Below are 16,468 nucleotides of genomic sequence, written 5' to 3'. Positions count from 1 at the left end.
ATCCTGTATCGATCCTGGGGCTCCATTTGTGGTCTTCTGTGGACTCCTCTCCTGTCTGGCGGCACTGGGGAGGCGGCAGGCACCGTTGTGGACCCGTGTGAGTGTCCCCGGCTCGCGCCAGCGGCCGCCCGGACTCCGGGCCTAGGCCGCTATTCAGTCCCCGGCCTCGATTTTGGAGCTCCGCCGGGCGCGTGCGCGCGCGCACACGATCGTGCACCCGAGGCGGCCACAGCGGCTAGCGGCACCGGAGGAAAGCGGCACCCCACTCCTGCACCCCCAGGGCTCCACACATAAATTATCCTGCTCCCCTGAAGGCTGGTGCAGGGAGGGAAGAAGGGGAAGTCTGTGTGCTGGGCGGCCATTTTACTTACAGCTCCCTGTGTCTCTCCTCACAGCAGAGTGCAGTTTGGGTGAAGATTGTACTGGGCTGGAGGAATAGTACTGGTCCCAGCTGCCCTGCCTATTGCTTATGCTGTTGGAATACCATACACTGGACATATTTATTTATACCACTGGACTCCCCTGGTCCCCCTTCTCCCTTCAATATAACAGCTGGCTATCCCAGTGCCTGGCGTGCTGCTTATACTGCATTTACCACCCACTGCTATACTTCTTGACACTGAATATCGGGACTCTGAGTATTGCTAGACCTTGATACGATGGTGAGGGGCGGCCAGAGTGCGGCCGCGGCTAAACTGGAGAAGTTTGCTCGACAGCCTGCAACCCAGTCGACGCAGTCATCTCCTAAGCTCTCCCCCCCTGCCAGAATGGATCCCTCGGCCGGGGCCGACTCAGGGGCGAATGCACAGCCATCTGCTCCTTCCATCCAGCAGGTCCTGGAGGCCATAGCGGCCAGTGAACAGCGTCTGTCAGACAAGATGGAGAAGGTGCAGTGTGATTTATCACTGCTGCGACAGGACGTCCAGCGAGTGCGGGAGAGGGTGGGCGAAACTGAGACAAGGGTCTCCAACTTGGAAGACCTCAGCGGCCCTTTACAACGATCGGTGTCTGCAGTTACACAACAAGTCACAACGATGCAAACCAAACTCCTGGACATGGAGGGCAGACTCCGCAGAAATAACGTGAGGTTCGTAGGCCTCCCCGAAAAGGAAGAGGGGGCACACCCCGAAGATTTTTTGGAGTCCTGGCTAAAAGAGGTATACGGTGCTGAATCCTTTACCTCTCAGTTTGCAGTGGAGCGGGCTCACCGCGTGCCCTTCCGGCCTTTACCCCCAGGCGCCCCGCCACGAACTTTTATAGCAAAATTCCTGCACTACAAGGACCGGGACTCTGTCCTCTGCCTGGGACGCGTGAAGGGCCCCCTGATCCGGAATGGAATCCGGGTGTCGGCATTTCCGGACTTTGCAGCGGACGTTCAAAAAGACCGGGCCCAGTTTCTTCCCATTAAGCGACGCCTTCGTGACCTGAATCTGTCCTACTTGATGCTGTTTCCCTCCAGGTTGCGTGTGGTGGCGGACGGGGAGACCAAATTCTTCAGCTCGCCCAGGGAGGCGGCTTCCTGGTTGGACAGATATGCTCCGGGGGTCCGCCAGCTGGCTCCAGACTGACATCGGGTCGCCCTCCTCTATGGGCCCACATTCCGCAAGTATAAGTCCAGGGAGCTTCCTCTCGTTTAGTGGTTCTGGACTTTGCTGAGAAGTGTTATAAACGTATAAACGCATAAAGGTTTTGGTATTGGGGTTGTTTTGATCTGTACGCCTGGTACAGTGTTGCCATAGGCTTTGGGATCTCCAGGGCTAAAGTTTGGTTAGGAATATGGGTATGCCACAGTTCGGGGAGGTATACGGGGTGGGGGGATGTTTGGGGGCCGCTGTTGGCCTCTCAGCAGTTTTTCTGTTATATGTTTTGAATTTACGAAGCCTATATACTTGTTATTCAGAGGGTGTGGTGGGGTTGCACTGTTTTTCTGGGGTTCGGCTCGGGGTCCGGGGCCTGCGGACAACATGATTACGTGAGCGGAGCGCCGGGTGGACGGGCGGTTGCTAGGAGTGCTGTGCCCCTGTTGATAACTTGGCCGACATGCCTCCCTTAAAAATGTTGGCGTGGAATGTCCGGGGCATCAACAACAAAGTTAAGCGATCGTTAGTATTTAAAATTATCAAGAAATATGGCCCGGATATCATTTGTTTAAGCGAAACCCACTTTCAGGCTATGAAGATATGGCTAGCATTGAAGGGCCTGCTTGGGTACGAGGGTATGGACCCGGACACCCCCCTATAGCACTCCACATTGCTTAGCGAACTGGGGTCTCTAGAGGGCGGGGAGGTGTGGGCTCCAGATTCGATAGTCTCACTGTCCCAGTTATATAGTGATGGTTCATTGAAATCGTTTCAGCAATTAAAGGAGGGGTTTGGACTCCCGAACTCTCACTTTTACAGATTTTTACAGCTCAGGCACGCCTTGCGGGCGCAGTTCGGAGATTCTCCCCCGGCGCTCCTCCCCTTCCCCATAAAAACATTTCTACATTCACTGGGTCGAGTCAAGGTGATTTCCTTCACCTACTCATACCTTCTTCAAACAATACATGCAGACCCGCTCTCGAATCTTCGGGAGAACTGGGAGTGTGACTTGGGTCCCATAGACGGGGAAGACTGGGAGGGCGCTCTGGGCAATTCGAGCCAGGTTACCAAATCGCTGCGGTTTCAGCAGATACAGCTTTTGATCCTGCATAGATCATACATGACGCCGAGCAGGCTGGCCAGATTTAGGTCTGATAGTGCTGATGTTTGCCCCAAGTGCGGGGCTGCCGGAGGCGCATTCTGGCACCTCGTCTGGGAATGCCCGTTGCTGCAGGTGTTCTGGGCTGGGGTCGGGTCGATTCTGGAACATACGGGGATACCGAGAGGTTTGCTGAACCCGAGATTTTGTATTTTGGGGGTGGGCGATTCTGACTCAGGGTCCCGATGGGAAAGCATGTATGCCGGCAGTGTGTGCGCTCTTGCAAAGGTGTGTATTGCACGGACATGGATGGCCCCGCGTCCTCCCACGATACCTCCTTTCAAAAGCTTGGTAAACGATACTCTATTAAAAGAACGCTATGTATATATGAAATATAATGCCCTTACCAAATACGAGAAGATATGGTCTCACTGGATCAATTCCACATACTCCTCCCTTGCCCTTCAGATTTAGAGGGCACCAGCTTCCGCTGCGGAGTGTTAATTGGGCCCTGGGGCGCGTGGCCGAGCCTTTACCTCCCCTTTAACGTAGTTGTTTGACTATCTAGCTGCCACACCGCACCATACACACCTTGGCTTGACTAGGCTTGAGTTTGTTTCAGAGGGTTCTGTTCGGGGGTAGTGGGGTTGTGGGCTATATAAGGCCCACTAGACGGGGTAATTACAATAAAGGTATGGGGAGAAAATATCTAAAATGATAAGTATGTGAATCATGACCTGTTTACAGACTTCAGAAAATATACATATTGTGGGAAGACTGCACGGGAATAGCAATACGGGGAATGTCATTCGTATATGTGTACCCTTGGAAAAACGTATGACTCTGAATATCGTGTAATTCTAATTGTGCTTCCCAGTGTACACTGAAATGTCTATCTTTAATATGCTGTTGAATAAAAAATTACTCTATTTAAAAAAAAAAAAAAAAAGACCCTCGGAGCCGTGGAGAGACCGAACGGCAACGTCTGGAATTGGTAATGACAATCTTGTACCACAAACCTGAGGTACTCCTGGTGAGGATGGTAAATGGGGACATGTAGGTAAGCATCCTTGATGTCCAGCGATACCATGTAATCCCCCTCGTCCAGGCTTGCAATAACCGCCCTGAGCGATTCCATCTTGAACTTGATTTTTTTTATATATGTGTTCAAGGATTTCAAATTTAAAATGGGTCTCACCGAACCGTCCGGTTTCGGTACCACAAACATTGTGGAATAGTAACCCCTTCCTTGTTGAAGTAGGGGCACTTTTACTATCACTTGTTGTGAATACAGCTTTTGAATTGCCTGTAACACTGCCTCCCTGCCTGAGGGAGTGGTTGGCAAGGCAGATTTGAGGAAACGGCGGGGGGGAGACGTCTCGAATTCCAGTTTGTACCCCTGAGATACTACTTGAAGGATCCAGGGATCCACCCGTGAGCGAGCCCACTGATTGCTGAAATTTTTGAGACGGGCCCCCTCCGTACCTGGCTCCGCCTGTGAAGTCCCAGCGTCATGCTGTGGACTTAGAGGAAGCGGGGGAGGACTTTTGCTCCTGGGAACTGGCTGTATGCTGCAGCTTCTTTCCCCTACCTCTGCCTCTGGGCAGAAAGGACGCGCCTTTAACACGCTTGCCCCTATTGGGCCGAAAGGACTGTACCTGATAATACGGTGCTTTCTTTGGTTGTGAGGGAACATGGGGTAAAAATGTAGACTTCCCAGCTGTTGCTGTGGAAACGAGGTCCGAGAGACCATCCCCGAACAATTCCTCACCCTTATAAGGCAGAACTTCCATGTGTCGTTTGGAATCTGCATCCACTGCCGAGTCCATAACCCTCTCCTGGCAGAAATGGACATTGCACTAATTTTGGATGCCAGCCGGCAAATATCCCTCTGTGCATCCCTCATGTATAAAAGTGCGTCTTCTATATGCTCTACGTTTTGCAAAATAGTGTCCCTGTCTAGGGTATCTATATTTTCTGACAGGGAATCTGACCACGCAGCAGCAGCACTGCACATCCAGGCTGAAGCTATAGCCGGTCTCAATATAACACCTGTGTGTGTATATATAGATTTCAGGATAGCCTCCTGCTTTCTATCAGCAGATTCCTTCAGGGCGGCCGTATCCGGAGACGGTAGTGCCACCTTCTTTGACAAGCGTGTGAGCGCTTTATCCACCCTAGGGGATGTTTCCCAGCGTGACCTATCCTCTGGCGGGAAAGGGTACGCCATTAGTAACCTCTTAGAAATTACCAGCTTTTTATCAGGGGAAGCCCACGCTTCTTCACACACTTCATTTAACTCTTCAGATGGAGGAAAAGCTACTGGTAGTTTTTTCTCTCAAAACATTATACCCTTTTTTGTGGTACCGGGGGTAACATCAGAAATGTGCAACACATTTTTCATTGCCTCAATCATGTAACGTGTGGCCCTACTGGAAGTTACATTAGTCTCCTCGTCGTCGACACTGGAGTCAGTATCCGTGTCGACATCTGTGTCAACCATCTGAGGTAGCGGGCGTTTTAGAGCACCTGATGGCTTTTGAGACGCCTGGGCAGACACAGGCTGAGAAGCCGGCTGTCCCACATTTGGTATGTCGTCAAACCTTTTATGTAAGGAGTCGACACTATCACGTAATTCCTTCCACAGCACCATCCACTCAGGTGTCGACCCCGCAGGGGGTGACATCACATTTACAGGCATCTGCTCCGCCTCCACATAAGCCTCCTCATCAAACATGTCGACACAGCCGTACCGACACACCGCAAACACACAGGGAATGCTCTGACAGAGGACAGGACCCCACAAAGCCCTTTGGGGAGACAGAGAGAGAGAGTATGCCAGCACACACCAGAGCGCTATATAACACTGGGATCCCACTATCAATGAGTGTTTTCCCTATAGCTGCTTTTTTATATATCTTATATATATATATAATATCTATACTGCGCCTAAATTTAGTGCCCCCCCTCTTTTTTACCCTTCTGTAGTATTCAGACTGCAGGGGAGAGCCAGGGAGCTTCCTTCCAGCGGAGCTGTGAGGGAAAAATGGCGCCAGTGTGCTGAGGGAGAAGCCCCGCCCCCTTTTCGGCGGACTTTCTCCCGCTTTTTCTGGAATACTGGCAGGGGTAATTTTACATCTATATAGCCTCTAGGACTATATATGATGTATATTTGCCAGCCAAGGTGTCATATATTGCCCTCAGGGCGCCCCCCCCCCCCAGCGCCCTGCACCCATCAGTGACCGAAGTCTGAGGTGTACATGAGGAGCAATGGCGCACAGCTGCAGTGCTGTGCGCTACCTTGGTGAAGACCGAAGTCTTCTGCCGCCGATTTTCCGGACCTTTTTGTGCTTCTGGCTCTGTAAGGGGGACGGTGGCGCGGCTCCGGGAACGAACACCATGGTCGAGTCCTGCGGTCGATCCCTCTGGAGCTAATGGTGTCCAGTAGCCTAAGAAGCCCAAACTACCACCTGTTAGGTAGGTTCGCTTCTTCTCCCCTTAGTCCCTCGCTGCAGTGAGTCTGTTGCCAGCAGATCTCACTGTAAAATAAAAAACCTAAATATACTTTCTTTCTAGGTGCTCAGGAGAGCCCCTAGTGTGCATCCAGCTCAGCCGGGCACAAGAATCTAACTGAAGTCTGGAGGAGGGTCTTAGTGGGAGGAGCCAGTGCACACCAGTAGTCTAAAAGCTTTCTTTATAGTTGTGCCCAGTCCCCTGCGGAGCCGCTAATCCCCATGGTCCTTACGGAGTCCCCAGCATCCACTTAGGACGTTAGAGAAACAGAGGCTCTGTTTGTCCTGTATGCTCGCAATAAAATTGGGGCTTCTGCTTCCAAGCAGACTGTTGCGCGCTGGATCTGTCATACGATTCAGCAGGCTCATTCTATGGCTGGATTGCCTTTACCGAAATCGGTGAAGGCCCATTCGACCAGAAAGGTGGGCTCATCCTGGGTGGCTGCCCGAGGGGTATCGGCTTTACAACTTTGCCGAGCGGCTACTTTGTCGGGTTCAAACACCTTTGCGAAGTTCTACAAGTTCGATATCCTGGCTGATGAGGACCTCATGTTTGCAGCAGCGATTGACCAGAGTCATCCGCACTCTCCCGCCTGTTCTAGAGCTTTGGTATAAACTCCATGGCTCTTGAAGTGTCCCCAACATCCTCTAGGACGTAAAAGAAAATAGGATTTTAATACCTACCGGTAAATCCTTTTCTCTTAGTCCATAGAGGATGCTGGGCGCCCGTCCCAGTGCGTACTGTATCTGCAGTTATTAGTTATGGTTACACACATGTTGTGTTACGTTTATGGTCAGCCTGTTGCTGATGTTGTTCATGCCATTGACTTGCGTTGTTGAATGCCATGTTGTACGGCGTGCTTGAGGTGTGAGATGATATGTATCTCACCTTAGTTTAACAATAAATCCTTTTCCTCGAAATGTCCATCTCCCTGGGCACAGTTCCTATAACTGGAGTCTGGAGGAGGGGCATAGAGGGAGGAGCCAGTTCACACCCCTTTGAAAGTCTTAAAGTGCCCATGTCTCCTGTGGATCCCGTCTATACCCCATAGTTCTTGAAGTGTCCCCAGCATCCTCTACGGACTAAGAGAAAAGGATTTACCGGTAGGTATTAAAATCCTATTTTCTGCACCCAAAATCCTTGCAGGCCGTGTTTTCCTACACACAGCTGGCAGGTTAGGCACAGCTTCTGTTATATGGTCTTTGCATTCATAGCTTAACACGTCTTCAAATACTTTCTTTGTCTAGTTATATATAATTCTTTTTGTATCATCTACAGATCCTCCAAGTGTTTTCACAATGCCTGATAATGATTTTAAACGAATTCTGTGGGTTCTTTCCCTGCCAATCATTACTCTGCTCTTCTTGACCGTACCTGACTGCAGAAGAAAATTTTGGAAGAAGTGGTACATTTTGACCTTTCTCATGTCAGCCGTTTGGATTTCTGGAGTTACCTACATTCTTGTTTGGATGGTGACAATAGTGGGTAAGTGAATTTGGTTGCACATTCACCGTGCCACTAGCAGTATGAGAGCTGTGAATAGTAGAGGTAAGAAATGAATTGTGGATCCTCACATAGGGGGAGATGTACTAAGCAGTGATAAAAGTGGAGAAGTTGCCTATGGCAACCAATCAGCATTGACGTAACATTTCTAATTTGTATACTATAAAAGTATTCAGATCATCTTATCGATTCACACTTTTATCACTGCTTATTACATGCCCCCCATAAGTTGCTGCTCATTCCTGTAACAGCATCTTCTGATGAAAGGGTTTTGTGCCTGACCACACCTTCTCCCCTCACTATTGACAATAATAGCTTTTAAGAGTATGGTTTAAAAATACCAATTGAATGTTTGTTTTTTTGTTTTGTTTAATGCTTGTGAATACCTATTGGGAATCTGTAGTCCTTTGCACCATTTTTCCAATCTTTCTTAGACTTTGTTTTTCTCCATTGAAAGAATAACTTTCAGTGACTGTAATGGTCAGGGAATCTGTGTTACTGCTGATTATTGAAATTAACATTTTAGTCCCTTCTATGCTACCCCCTTTTACCCCCTCAGTCTGTATGTGTCACTATTGGTGCCAGAGCATAATTGGAACACAAACAAACCCATGCTAATGTGGTTCCACAGAAAATGAATGGTGTTATGAAATGAATGTAAAACATTCAGAAATTGGTGTCACATAAAGACTAACATACATTTCCAATTTCAAATCCAAACTTAATTATCAGGATAGCCCACAACTAAGTGAAAAAACATCTAAAAAAAGCTTCTAAAAAAGTAGAGGTGTTGCGCATAGTAGCCAATTAGATTCTACCTAGCTTTTTTTATGATGCGATAGAGAAATAGTACTTAGAATCTGATTGGTTGCTATGGCCAACACCAACCCTTTTAATTTTTAGTAGCTTTAGTAAACCCACCCCTTGATCACAGTGCAAAAAGTTTACACCATTCATCAAATAATATAACACATGTGTTCTGTCTCAGCATGTAAGGCATGTGGTCCTAAAACACTGCTCAAGAACTCTTTTATGCTTGAGGGATCATTTTTCACAGTGTATTTAATTTGTGCATTACATATGCAATAATTCCATTGCTTTATAGGTTGCCACGCAGATTGCTAGCTCTCCGCTGAAGAAGCGGAGTACAGTTCATGGAAACTCCATCTTGGGTACATAGAATGTGACATTAGTGATCCAGCACTACTGTACATTTAAGTTGCAATGTGATTGTTGGCAGCCAGCCTATGTGTTTGGTGTTTGTGCATGGAACCAGGGGCGTAAGTTTAAACCAGACGCCCAGAGGCGAATTAGACAATGGTGTCCCCCCCCCCACCCACACAGCATCATATGTGCACACACACAGCCACACAAAGAGACACATATATACACATGCAAAGCCGCATACAAAGACAGCCACATATGCAAAGAGCCACATGTACACACACACATAGCCCCATATACATACGCACACGCACAGCCCCATATACATACATACGCACACACAGCCCCATATATGCACACTGCCCAAATACGTGCATGCACATTGCACCATAGTATAAACACACCGCCCTATATACAGTATATAGATAGAGTATATCCACACAGCCCCATATATATACACACACAAACCGTCCCATACGTACATATATGTATGTATGTATGTATGTGTGTGTATATATATATATATATATATATATATATATATACCAGAGAAGCTACCAGCGCCACAGATACAGTATCTAAAATCAAAACATCAGTATCGGAACCATGTATTCTGAAAAATTTACAAGGTGGACCTAGTAGACACTCCCTCTGGACTATGAGGGCGTCAGCTTAGTAACCTCAAAAATATTAAGGCACTGGTATATATGCCTAAGTTTTAAATTGGTACAAAAGGAGGAGGTGTTGGCAAGCGACCAATGGTGTCAATTAGTATTATGGGACCAGGTATTTAGAAAAACATAAAATTTATTTCAGAAACATAGCACTAAAAAAAGTAGTATATAAAATGATTACAATGAAAGAACGACCTATGCAAAGTGATATAAAAAAAATCCAATAAGCCAAATTCATAAAAGAGAACATAAAAACATAAGAAATAGGGCATAAAATGTACAGGATAAAAAATATAAAAAAAGGAGAGAATTAGCTTAACTTCAATGATTGAGGTGTAATCAAAGTGGCACCCAACGCGTTTCGTCCCTCATGGACTTCATCAAGGGGGACGAAACGCGTTAGATACCTTGCAGGGCCTGCTGTAAAAACAGTACATGGATCTTTGTTTAATCCATGCTGGATTACATGAAATCGTAGGCAGTAATTTATACCACCTTTTCTCTAACGTCCTAGTGGATGCTGGGAACTCCGTAAGGACCATGGGGAATAGCGGGCTCCGAAGGAGGCTGGGCACTCTAGAAAGATTTAGGACTACCTGGTGTGCACTGGCTCCTCCCACCATGACCCTCCTCCAAGCCTCAGTTAGATTTCGTGCCCGGCCGAGGTTGGATGCACACTAGGGGCTCTCCTGAGCCCTTAGAAAGAAAGTATAGTTTTAGGTTTTTTATTTTCAGTGAGACCTGCTGGCAACAGGCTCACTGCAGCGAGGGACTAAGGGGAGAAGAAGCGAACTCGCCTGCTTGCAGCCGGATTGGGCTTCTTAGGCTACTGGACACCATTAGCTCCAGAGGGATCGACCGCAGGCCCAGTCCTTGGTGTTCGGTCCCGGAGCCACGCCGCCGTCCCCCTTACAGAGCCAGAAGCAAGAAGAGGTCCGGAAAAACGGCGGCAGAAGACATCAGTCTTCACCAAGGTAGCGCACAGCACTGCAGCTGTGCGCCATTGCTCCTCATGCACACATCACACTCCGGTCACTGAGGGTGCAGGGCGCTTGGGGGGGGGCGCCCTGAGCAGCAATAAAAACACCTTGGCTGGCAAAAATACCACAATATATAGCCCTAGAGGCTATATATGTGGTAAATTCCCCTGCCAGAATCCAGAAAAAAGCGGGAGAATAGGCCGCGGAAAAGGGGCGGAGCTATCTCCCTCAGACACACTGGCGCCATTTCTCCTTCACAGATCCGCTGGAAGGAAGCTCCCTGGCTCTCCCCTGCAGTCTACACTTCAGAACAGGGTAAAAACAGAGAGGGGGGGCACTAAATTTGGGCGCAATACATATATAATATAAAAAGCAGCATAGGCACATAACTCAGTTAGTCCCTGCATTATATAGCGCTCTGGTGTGTGCTGGCATACTCTCAGTCTGCCCCCCCAAAGGGCTTTTGTGGGTCCTGTCCTCATTCGGAGCATTCCTTGTGTGTGTGCGGTGTGTCGGTACGGCTGTGTCGACATGTTTGATGAGGATAATGATGTGGAGGCGGAGCAGATGCCTTTAGAAGGGATGTCACCCCCTGCGGGGCAGACACCTGAGTGGATGGGCTTATGGAAAGTAATGAGTGCACGTATAGACTCCTTATATAAGAAAATCGACGACATGCCAAATGTGGGACAGCCGACTTCTCAGCTCGTGCCTGCCCAGGCGTCGCATGGGTCGTCAGGGGCTCTAAAACGCCCGCTACCACAAGCAGACCCAGATGTCGACACTGATACTGACACCAGTGTCGACGACGATGAGTCAAACCTGATGCCCACTTAGGCCATTCACTGTATGATTGAGGCAATGAAAGAGGTGTTAAACATTTCTGATATAACTACTGGTACCACTAAAAAGGGTATAAACATCATAGTGATAATTGGTGGACCCCCTTCTTTAAAAGTAAAGCATTCATAACCTTGAACCAGAAATAACGACACGGAGACTTGAATTTTGGCAGAAAATTGCTAGCTATTTATTTGTCCCTATCCATTAGCAAACCTGTAATAGAGAATAATTAATATGCCGATCCAGCCGGCATATGGTGGCGGCCAAAAGAACGGCTCAATTAACCTAAATTAACCTTAAATAACTAACCATCTAAATTTACTAAAACTTATCACAAACCGGTAATAGGTGACAACTCAACCCCCACAGTGACTACCCACCGCTCCTGGGTGCCCTGCCGCTGCCTTCCCGGACGGGTGGTCAAGCGGCCATAAGTCGATGGAGGTGAGTGCACCTAAACCACACCAAACTGTAAAACACTACAGTTTTCCATACAAATACAAAACTGCCGTTCTTTTCCGCCAATAAATAGCCAACGATAAACCAGCCAACAACTTAACGCCAAGGCACCACGTGCCAGAATTTCTGACCACCAGGGCGGGAGGGTGAGAAAGCAAATCACCACCAAGAGATCTAAGATGGCCTCACCTTCCCTATATATATCAAACCCTCCCCCTAAAAAGGCTGTACTTTCCTAACAGCTAGGTCCACCCCTCACCAGATGTTTAACTCTTTCCTTTCCTATGCAGTCAATTCTCTCTCCTTATGTTTGGAGAGAAAAAACTACCCGTAGTTTTTCCCCCATCAGATGAATTAAATGAAGTGTGTGAAGAAGCGTTGGCTTTCCCTGATAAAAAATTGGTAATTCCTAAGAAGGTACTAATGGCGTTCCCTTTCCCGCCAGAGGATAGGTCACGTTGGGAAACACCCCCTAGAGTGGATAAAGCGCTCACAAGTTTGTCTAAAAAGGTGGCACTACCGTCTCCGGATACGGCCGCCCTCAAGGAACCTGCTGATAGAAAGCAGGAGGCGATCCTGAAGTCTGTATATACACACACAGGCATTATACTTAGGCCAGCTATTGCGTCAGCTTGGATGTGCAGTGCTGCCGCTGCTTGGTCAGATAAACTGTCAGAAAATATTGACACATTAGACAGAGACACGATCCTGTTAACCATAGACCATATAAAAGACTCAGTCTTATATATGAGTGATGCACAGAGGGAAATCTGCCGACTGGCATCTAAAGTAAGTGCATTGTCCATTTCTGCTAGGAGAGGCTTATGGACTCGCCAGTGGACAGGAGATGCAGATTCTAAAAAGCACATGGAAGTGTTGCCATATAAGGGTGAGGAATTATTTGGGGATGGTCTCTCGGACCTAGTTTCCACAGCAACGTCTGGGAAGTCAGCATTTTTACCCCATGTCCCCTCACAGCCTAAGAAGGCGCCGTTTTATCAGGTTCAGTCCTTTCGGACCCAGAAAAACAGGCGTGGAAAAGGCGGGTCTTTTCTGTCCAGAGGCAGAGGTAGGGGAAAAAGGCTGCAACAAACAGCAGGTTCCCAGGAGCAAAAGTCCTCCCCCGCTTCTTCTTCCAAGTCCGCCGCATGACTGTGGGGCTCCACAGGTGGAGCCAGGTACGGTGGGGGGTCGCCTCAAAAATTTCAGCGATCAGTGGGTTCGCTCACAGGTGGATCCCTGGATCCTGCAAATAGTATCTCAGGGGTACAAGCTGGAATTCGAGGCGTCCCCACCCCACCGGTTCCTAAAATCTGCCTTGCCGATTGCTCCCTCAGACAGGGAGGCGGTGCTAACGGCAATTCACAAGCTGTATTCTCAGTAGGTGATAATCAAGGTACCCCTACTTCAACAAGGCCGGGGTTATTATTCCACACTATTTGTGGTACCGAAACCGGACGGTTCGGTGAGACCCATTCTAAATTTGAAATCCTTGAACACATACATAAAGAAATTCAAGTTCAAGATGGAATCGCTCAGGGCGGTTATTGCAAGCCTGGACGAGGGGGATTACATGGTATCCCTGGACATCAAGGATGCTTACTTGCATGTCCCCATTTACCATCCTCACCAGGAGTACCTCAGATTTGTGGTACAGGATTGCCATTACCAATTCCAGACGCTGCCGTTTGGACAGTCCACGGCACCGAGGGTATTTACCAAGGTTATGGCGGAAATGATGATACTCCTTCGAAGAAAGGGAGTTTTAATTATCCCGTACTTGGACGATCTCCTAATAAAAGCGAGGTCCAAGGAACAGTTGTTGGTGGGAGTAGCACTATCCCAGGAAGTGCTGCACCAGCACGGCTGGATTCTGAATATCCCAAAGTCACAGCTGGTTCCGACGACACGGCTACTGTTCCTGGGTATGATTCTGGATACAGTCCAGAGAAAAGTGTTTCTCCCGGAGGAGAAAGCCAGGGAGTTGTCATCTCTAGTCAGAGACCTCCTGAAACCAAAACAGGTATCAGTGCATCACTGCACGCGGGTCCTGGGAAAGATGGTGGCTTCTTACGAAGCAATTCCCTTCGGCAGGTTCCATGCCAGAATCTTTCAGTGGGACCTGTTGGACCAGTGGTCCGGATCGCATCTTCAGATGCATCGCTTAATAACCCTGTCTCCAAGAACCAGGGTGTCTCTACTGTGGTGGCTGCAGAGTGCTCATCTTCTAGAGGGCCGCAGGTTCGGCATACAGGACTGGGTCCTGGTGACCACGGATGCCAGCCTTCGAGGCTGGGGGGCAGTCACACAGGGAAGAAACTTCCAAGGACTATGGTCGAGTCAGGAGACTTCCCTTCACATAAACATTCTGGAACTAAGGGCCATCTACAATGCCCTAAGTCAAGCAAAATCCCTGCTCCTACACCAGCCGGTGCTGATCCAGTCAGACAACATCACGGCAGTCGCCCATGTAAATCGACAGGGCGGCACAAGAAGCAGGATGGCGATGGCAGAAGCCACAAAAATTCTCAGATGGGCGGAGAATCATGTACTAGCACTGTCAGCAGTGTTCATTCCGGGAGTGGACAACTGGGAAGCAGACTTCCTCAGCAGACACGACCTCCACCTGGGGGAGTGGGGACTTCACCCAGAAGTCTTCCAGATGCTGGTAAACCGTTGGGAAAAACCACAGGTGGACATGATGGCGTCCCGTCTCAACAAAAAGTTAAAAAAATATTGCGCCAGGTCAAGGGACCCTCAGGCGATAGCTGTGGACGCTCTAGTAACACCGTGGGTGTACCAGTCGGTTTATGTGTTCCCTCCTCTGCCTCTCATTCCAAAGGTATTGAGAATAATAAGAAAGCGAGGAGTAAACACAATTCTCGTGGTTCCGGATTGGCCAAGACGAGCGTGGTACCCGGAACTTCAAGAGATGCTCTCAGAGGACCCGTGGCCTCTACCGCTCAGACAGGACCTGATACAGCAGGGGCCCTGTCTGTTCCAAGACTTACCGCGGCTGCGTTTGACGGCATGGCGGTTGAACACCGGATCCTAAAGGAAAAGGGTATTCCGGAAGAAGTCATTCCTACGCTTATTAAGGCCAGGAAAGATGTTACGGCAACGCATTATCACCGCATATGGCGAAAATATGTTGCATGGTGCGAGGCCAATAAGGCCCCAACAGAGGAATTTCAACTAGGTCGATTTCTGCATTTCCTGCAAGCAGGAGTGGATATGGGCCTAAAACTAGGCTCCATTAAAGTACAGATCTCGGCTCTGTCGATTTTTCTTTCAAAAAGAACTAGCTTCAGTACCTGAAGTTCAGACTTTTGTAAAAGGAGTGCTGCATATTCAGCCCCCGTTTGTGCCTCCAGTGGCACCTTGGGATCTCAACATGATGTTGAGTTTCTTAAAATCACATTGGTTTGAGCCACTAAAAACCGTGGATCTGAAATATCTCACGTGGAAAGTGGTCATGTTATTAGCCTTGGCTTCAGCCAGGCGAGTGTCAGAATTGGCGGCTTTATCATGTAAAAGCCCTTATCTGATTTTCCATATGGATAGGGCAGAGTTGAGGACTCGTCCCCAATTTCTCCCTAAGGTGGTGTCAGCGTTTTACCTGAACCAGCCTATTGTGGTGCCGGCGGCTACTAGTGAATTGGAGGACTCCAAGTTGCTAGACGTTGTCAGGGCCCTGAAAATATATGTTTCCAGGACGGCTGGAGTCAGAAAATCTGACTCGCTGTTTATCCTGTATGCACCCAACAAGCTGGGTGCTCCTGCTTCTAAGCAGTCTATTGCTCGCTGGATTTGTAGTACAATTCAGCTTGCACATTCTGTGGCAGGCATGCCACAGCCAAAATCTGTAAAGGCCCATTCCACAAGGAAGGTGGGCTCATCTTGGGCGGCTGCCCGAGGGGTCTCGGCTTTACAACTTTGCCGGGCAGCTACTTGGTCAGGGGCAAATACGTTTGCAAAATTCTACAAATTTGATACCCTGGCTGAGGAGGACCTGGAGTTCTCTCATTCGGTGCTACAGAGTCATCCGCACTCTCCCGCCTGTTTTGGAGCTTTGGTATAATCCCCATGGTCCTTACGGAGTTCCCAGCATCCACTAGGACGTTAGAGAAAATAAGAATTTACTCACCGGTAATTCTATTTCTCGTAGTCCGTAGTGGATGCTGGGCGCCCATCCCAAGTGCGGATTGTCTGCAATACTTGTAAATAGTTATTGTTAACAAAAGGGTTATTGTTGAGCCATCTGTTGAGAGGCTCAGTTGTTTTCATACTGTCAAACTGGATATTGTATCACGAGTTGTACGGTGTGATTGGTGTGGCTGGTAAGAGTCTTACCCGGGATTCTAAATCCTTCCTTATTATGTCTGCTTGTCCGGGCACGGTGTCCTAACTGAGGCTTGGAGGAGGGTCATGGTGGGAGGAGCCAGTGCACACCAGGTAGTCCTAAATCTTTCTAGAGTGCCCAGCCTCCTTCGGAGCCCGCTATTCCCCATGGTCCTTACGGAGTTCCCAGCATCCACTACGGACTACGAGAAATAGAATTACCGGTGAGTAAATTCTTATTTTCTTGCCTCATATCATATGGGTATTTAGATATGAGCTTACATTTATATTTGTTTAAAAGATAACAACATA

At 48.5% G+C, this 16,468-nt stretch overlaps 1 protein-coding gene across 1 annotated transcript in view; it reads left to right on the top strand.

The window, feature by feature from the left end:
* SLC24A5 (solute carrier family 24 member 5) overlaps positions 1-16,468 on the top strand; it is a 173,759-nt gene that overhangs the window by 90,981 nt on the left and 66,310 nt on the right. The window contains exon 7 of the mRNA XM_063926059.1: positions 7,471-7,677. Within this exon, the coding sequence (XP_063782129.1) occupies positions 7,471-7,677 (207 nt within the window). The remainder of the gene's footprint in view (positions 1-7,470; positions 7,678-16,468) is intronic.

The sequence above is a fragment of the Pseudophryne corroboree genome, chromosome 6 (genome assembly GCF_028390025.1).
Source record: "Pseudophryne corroboree isolate aPseCor3 chromosome 6, aPseCor3.hap2, whole genome shotgun sequence".
NCBI classification, from domain to species: Eukaryota; Metazoa; Chordata; class Amphibia; order Anura; family Myobatrachidae; genus Pseudophryne; species Pseudophryne corroboree.
The sequence above is the reverse complement of the archived record's forward strand: the minus strand, read 5'-3'. Positions and strand labels throughout refer to the sequence as shown.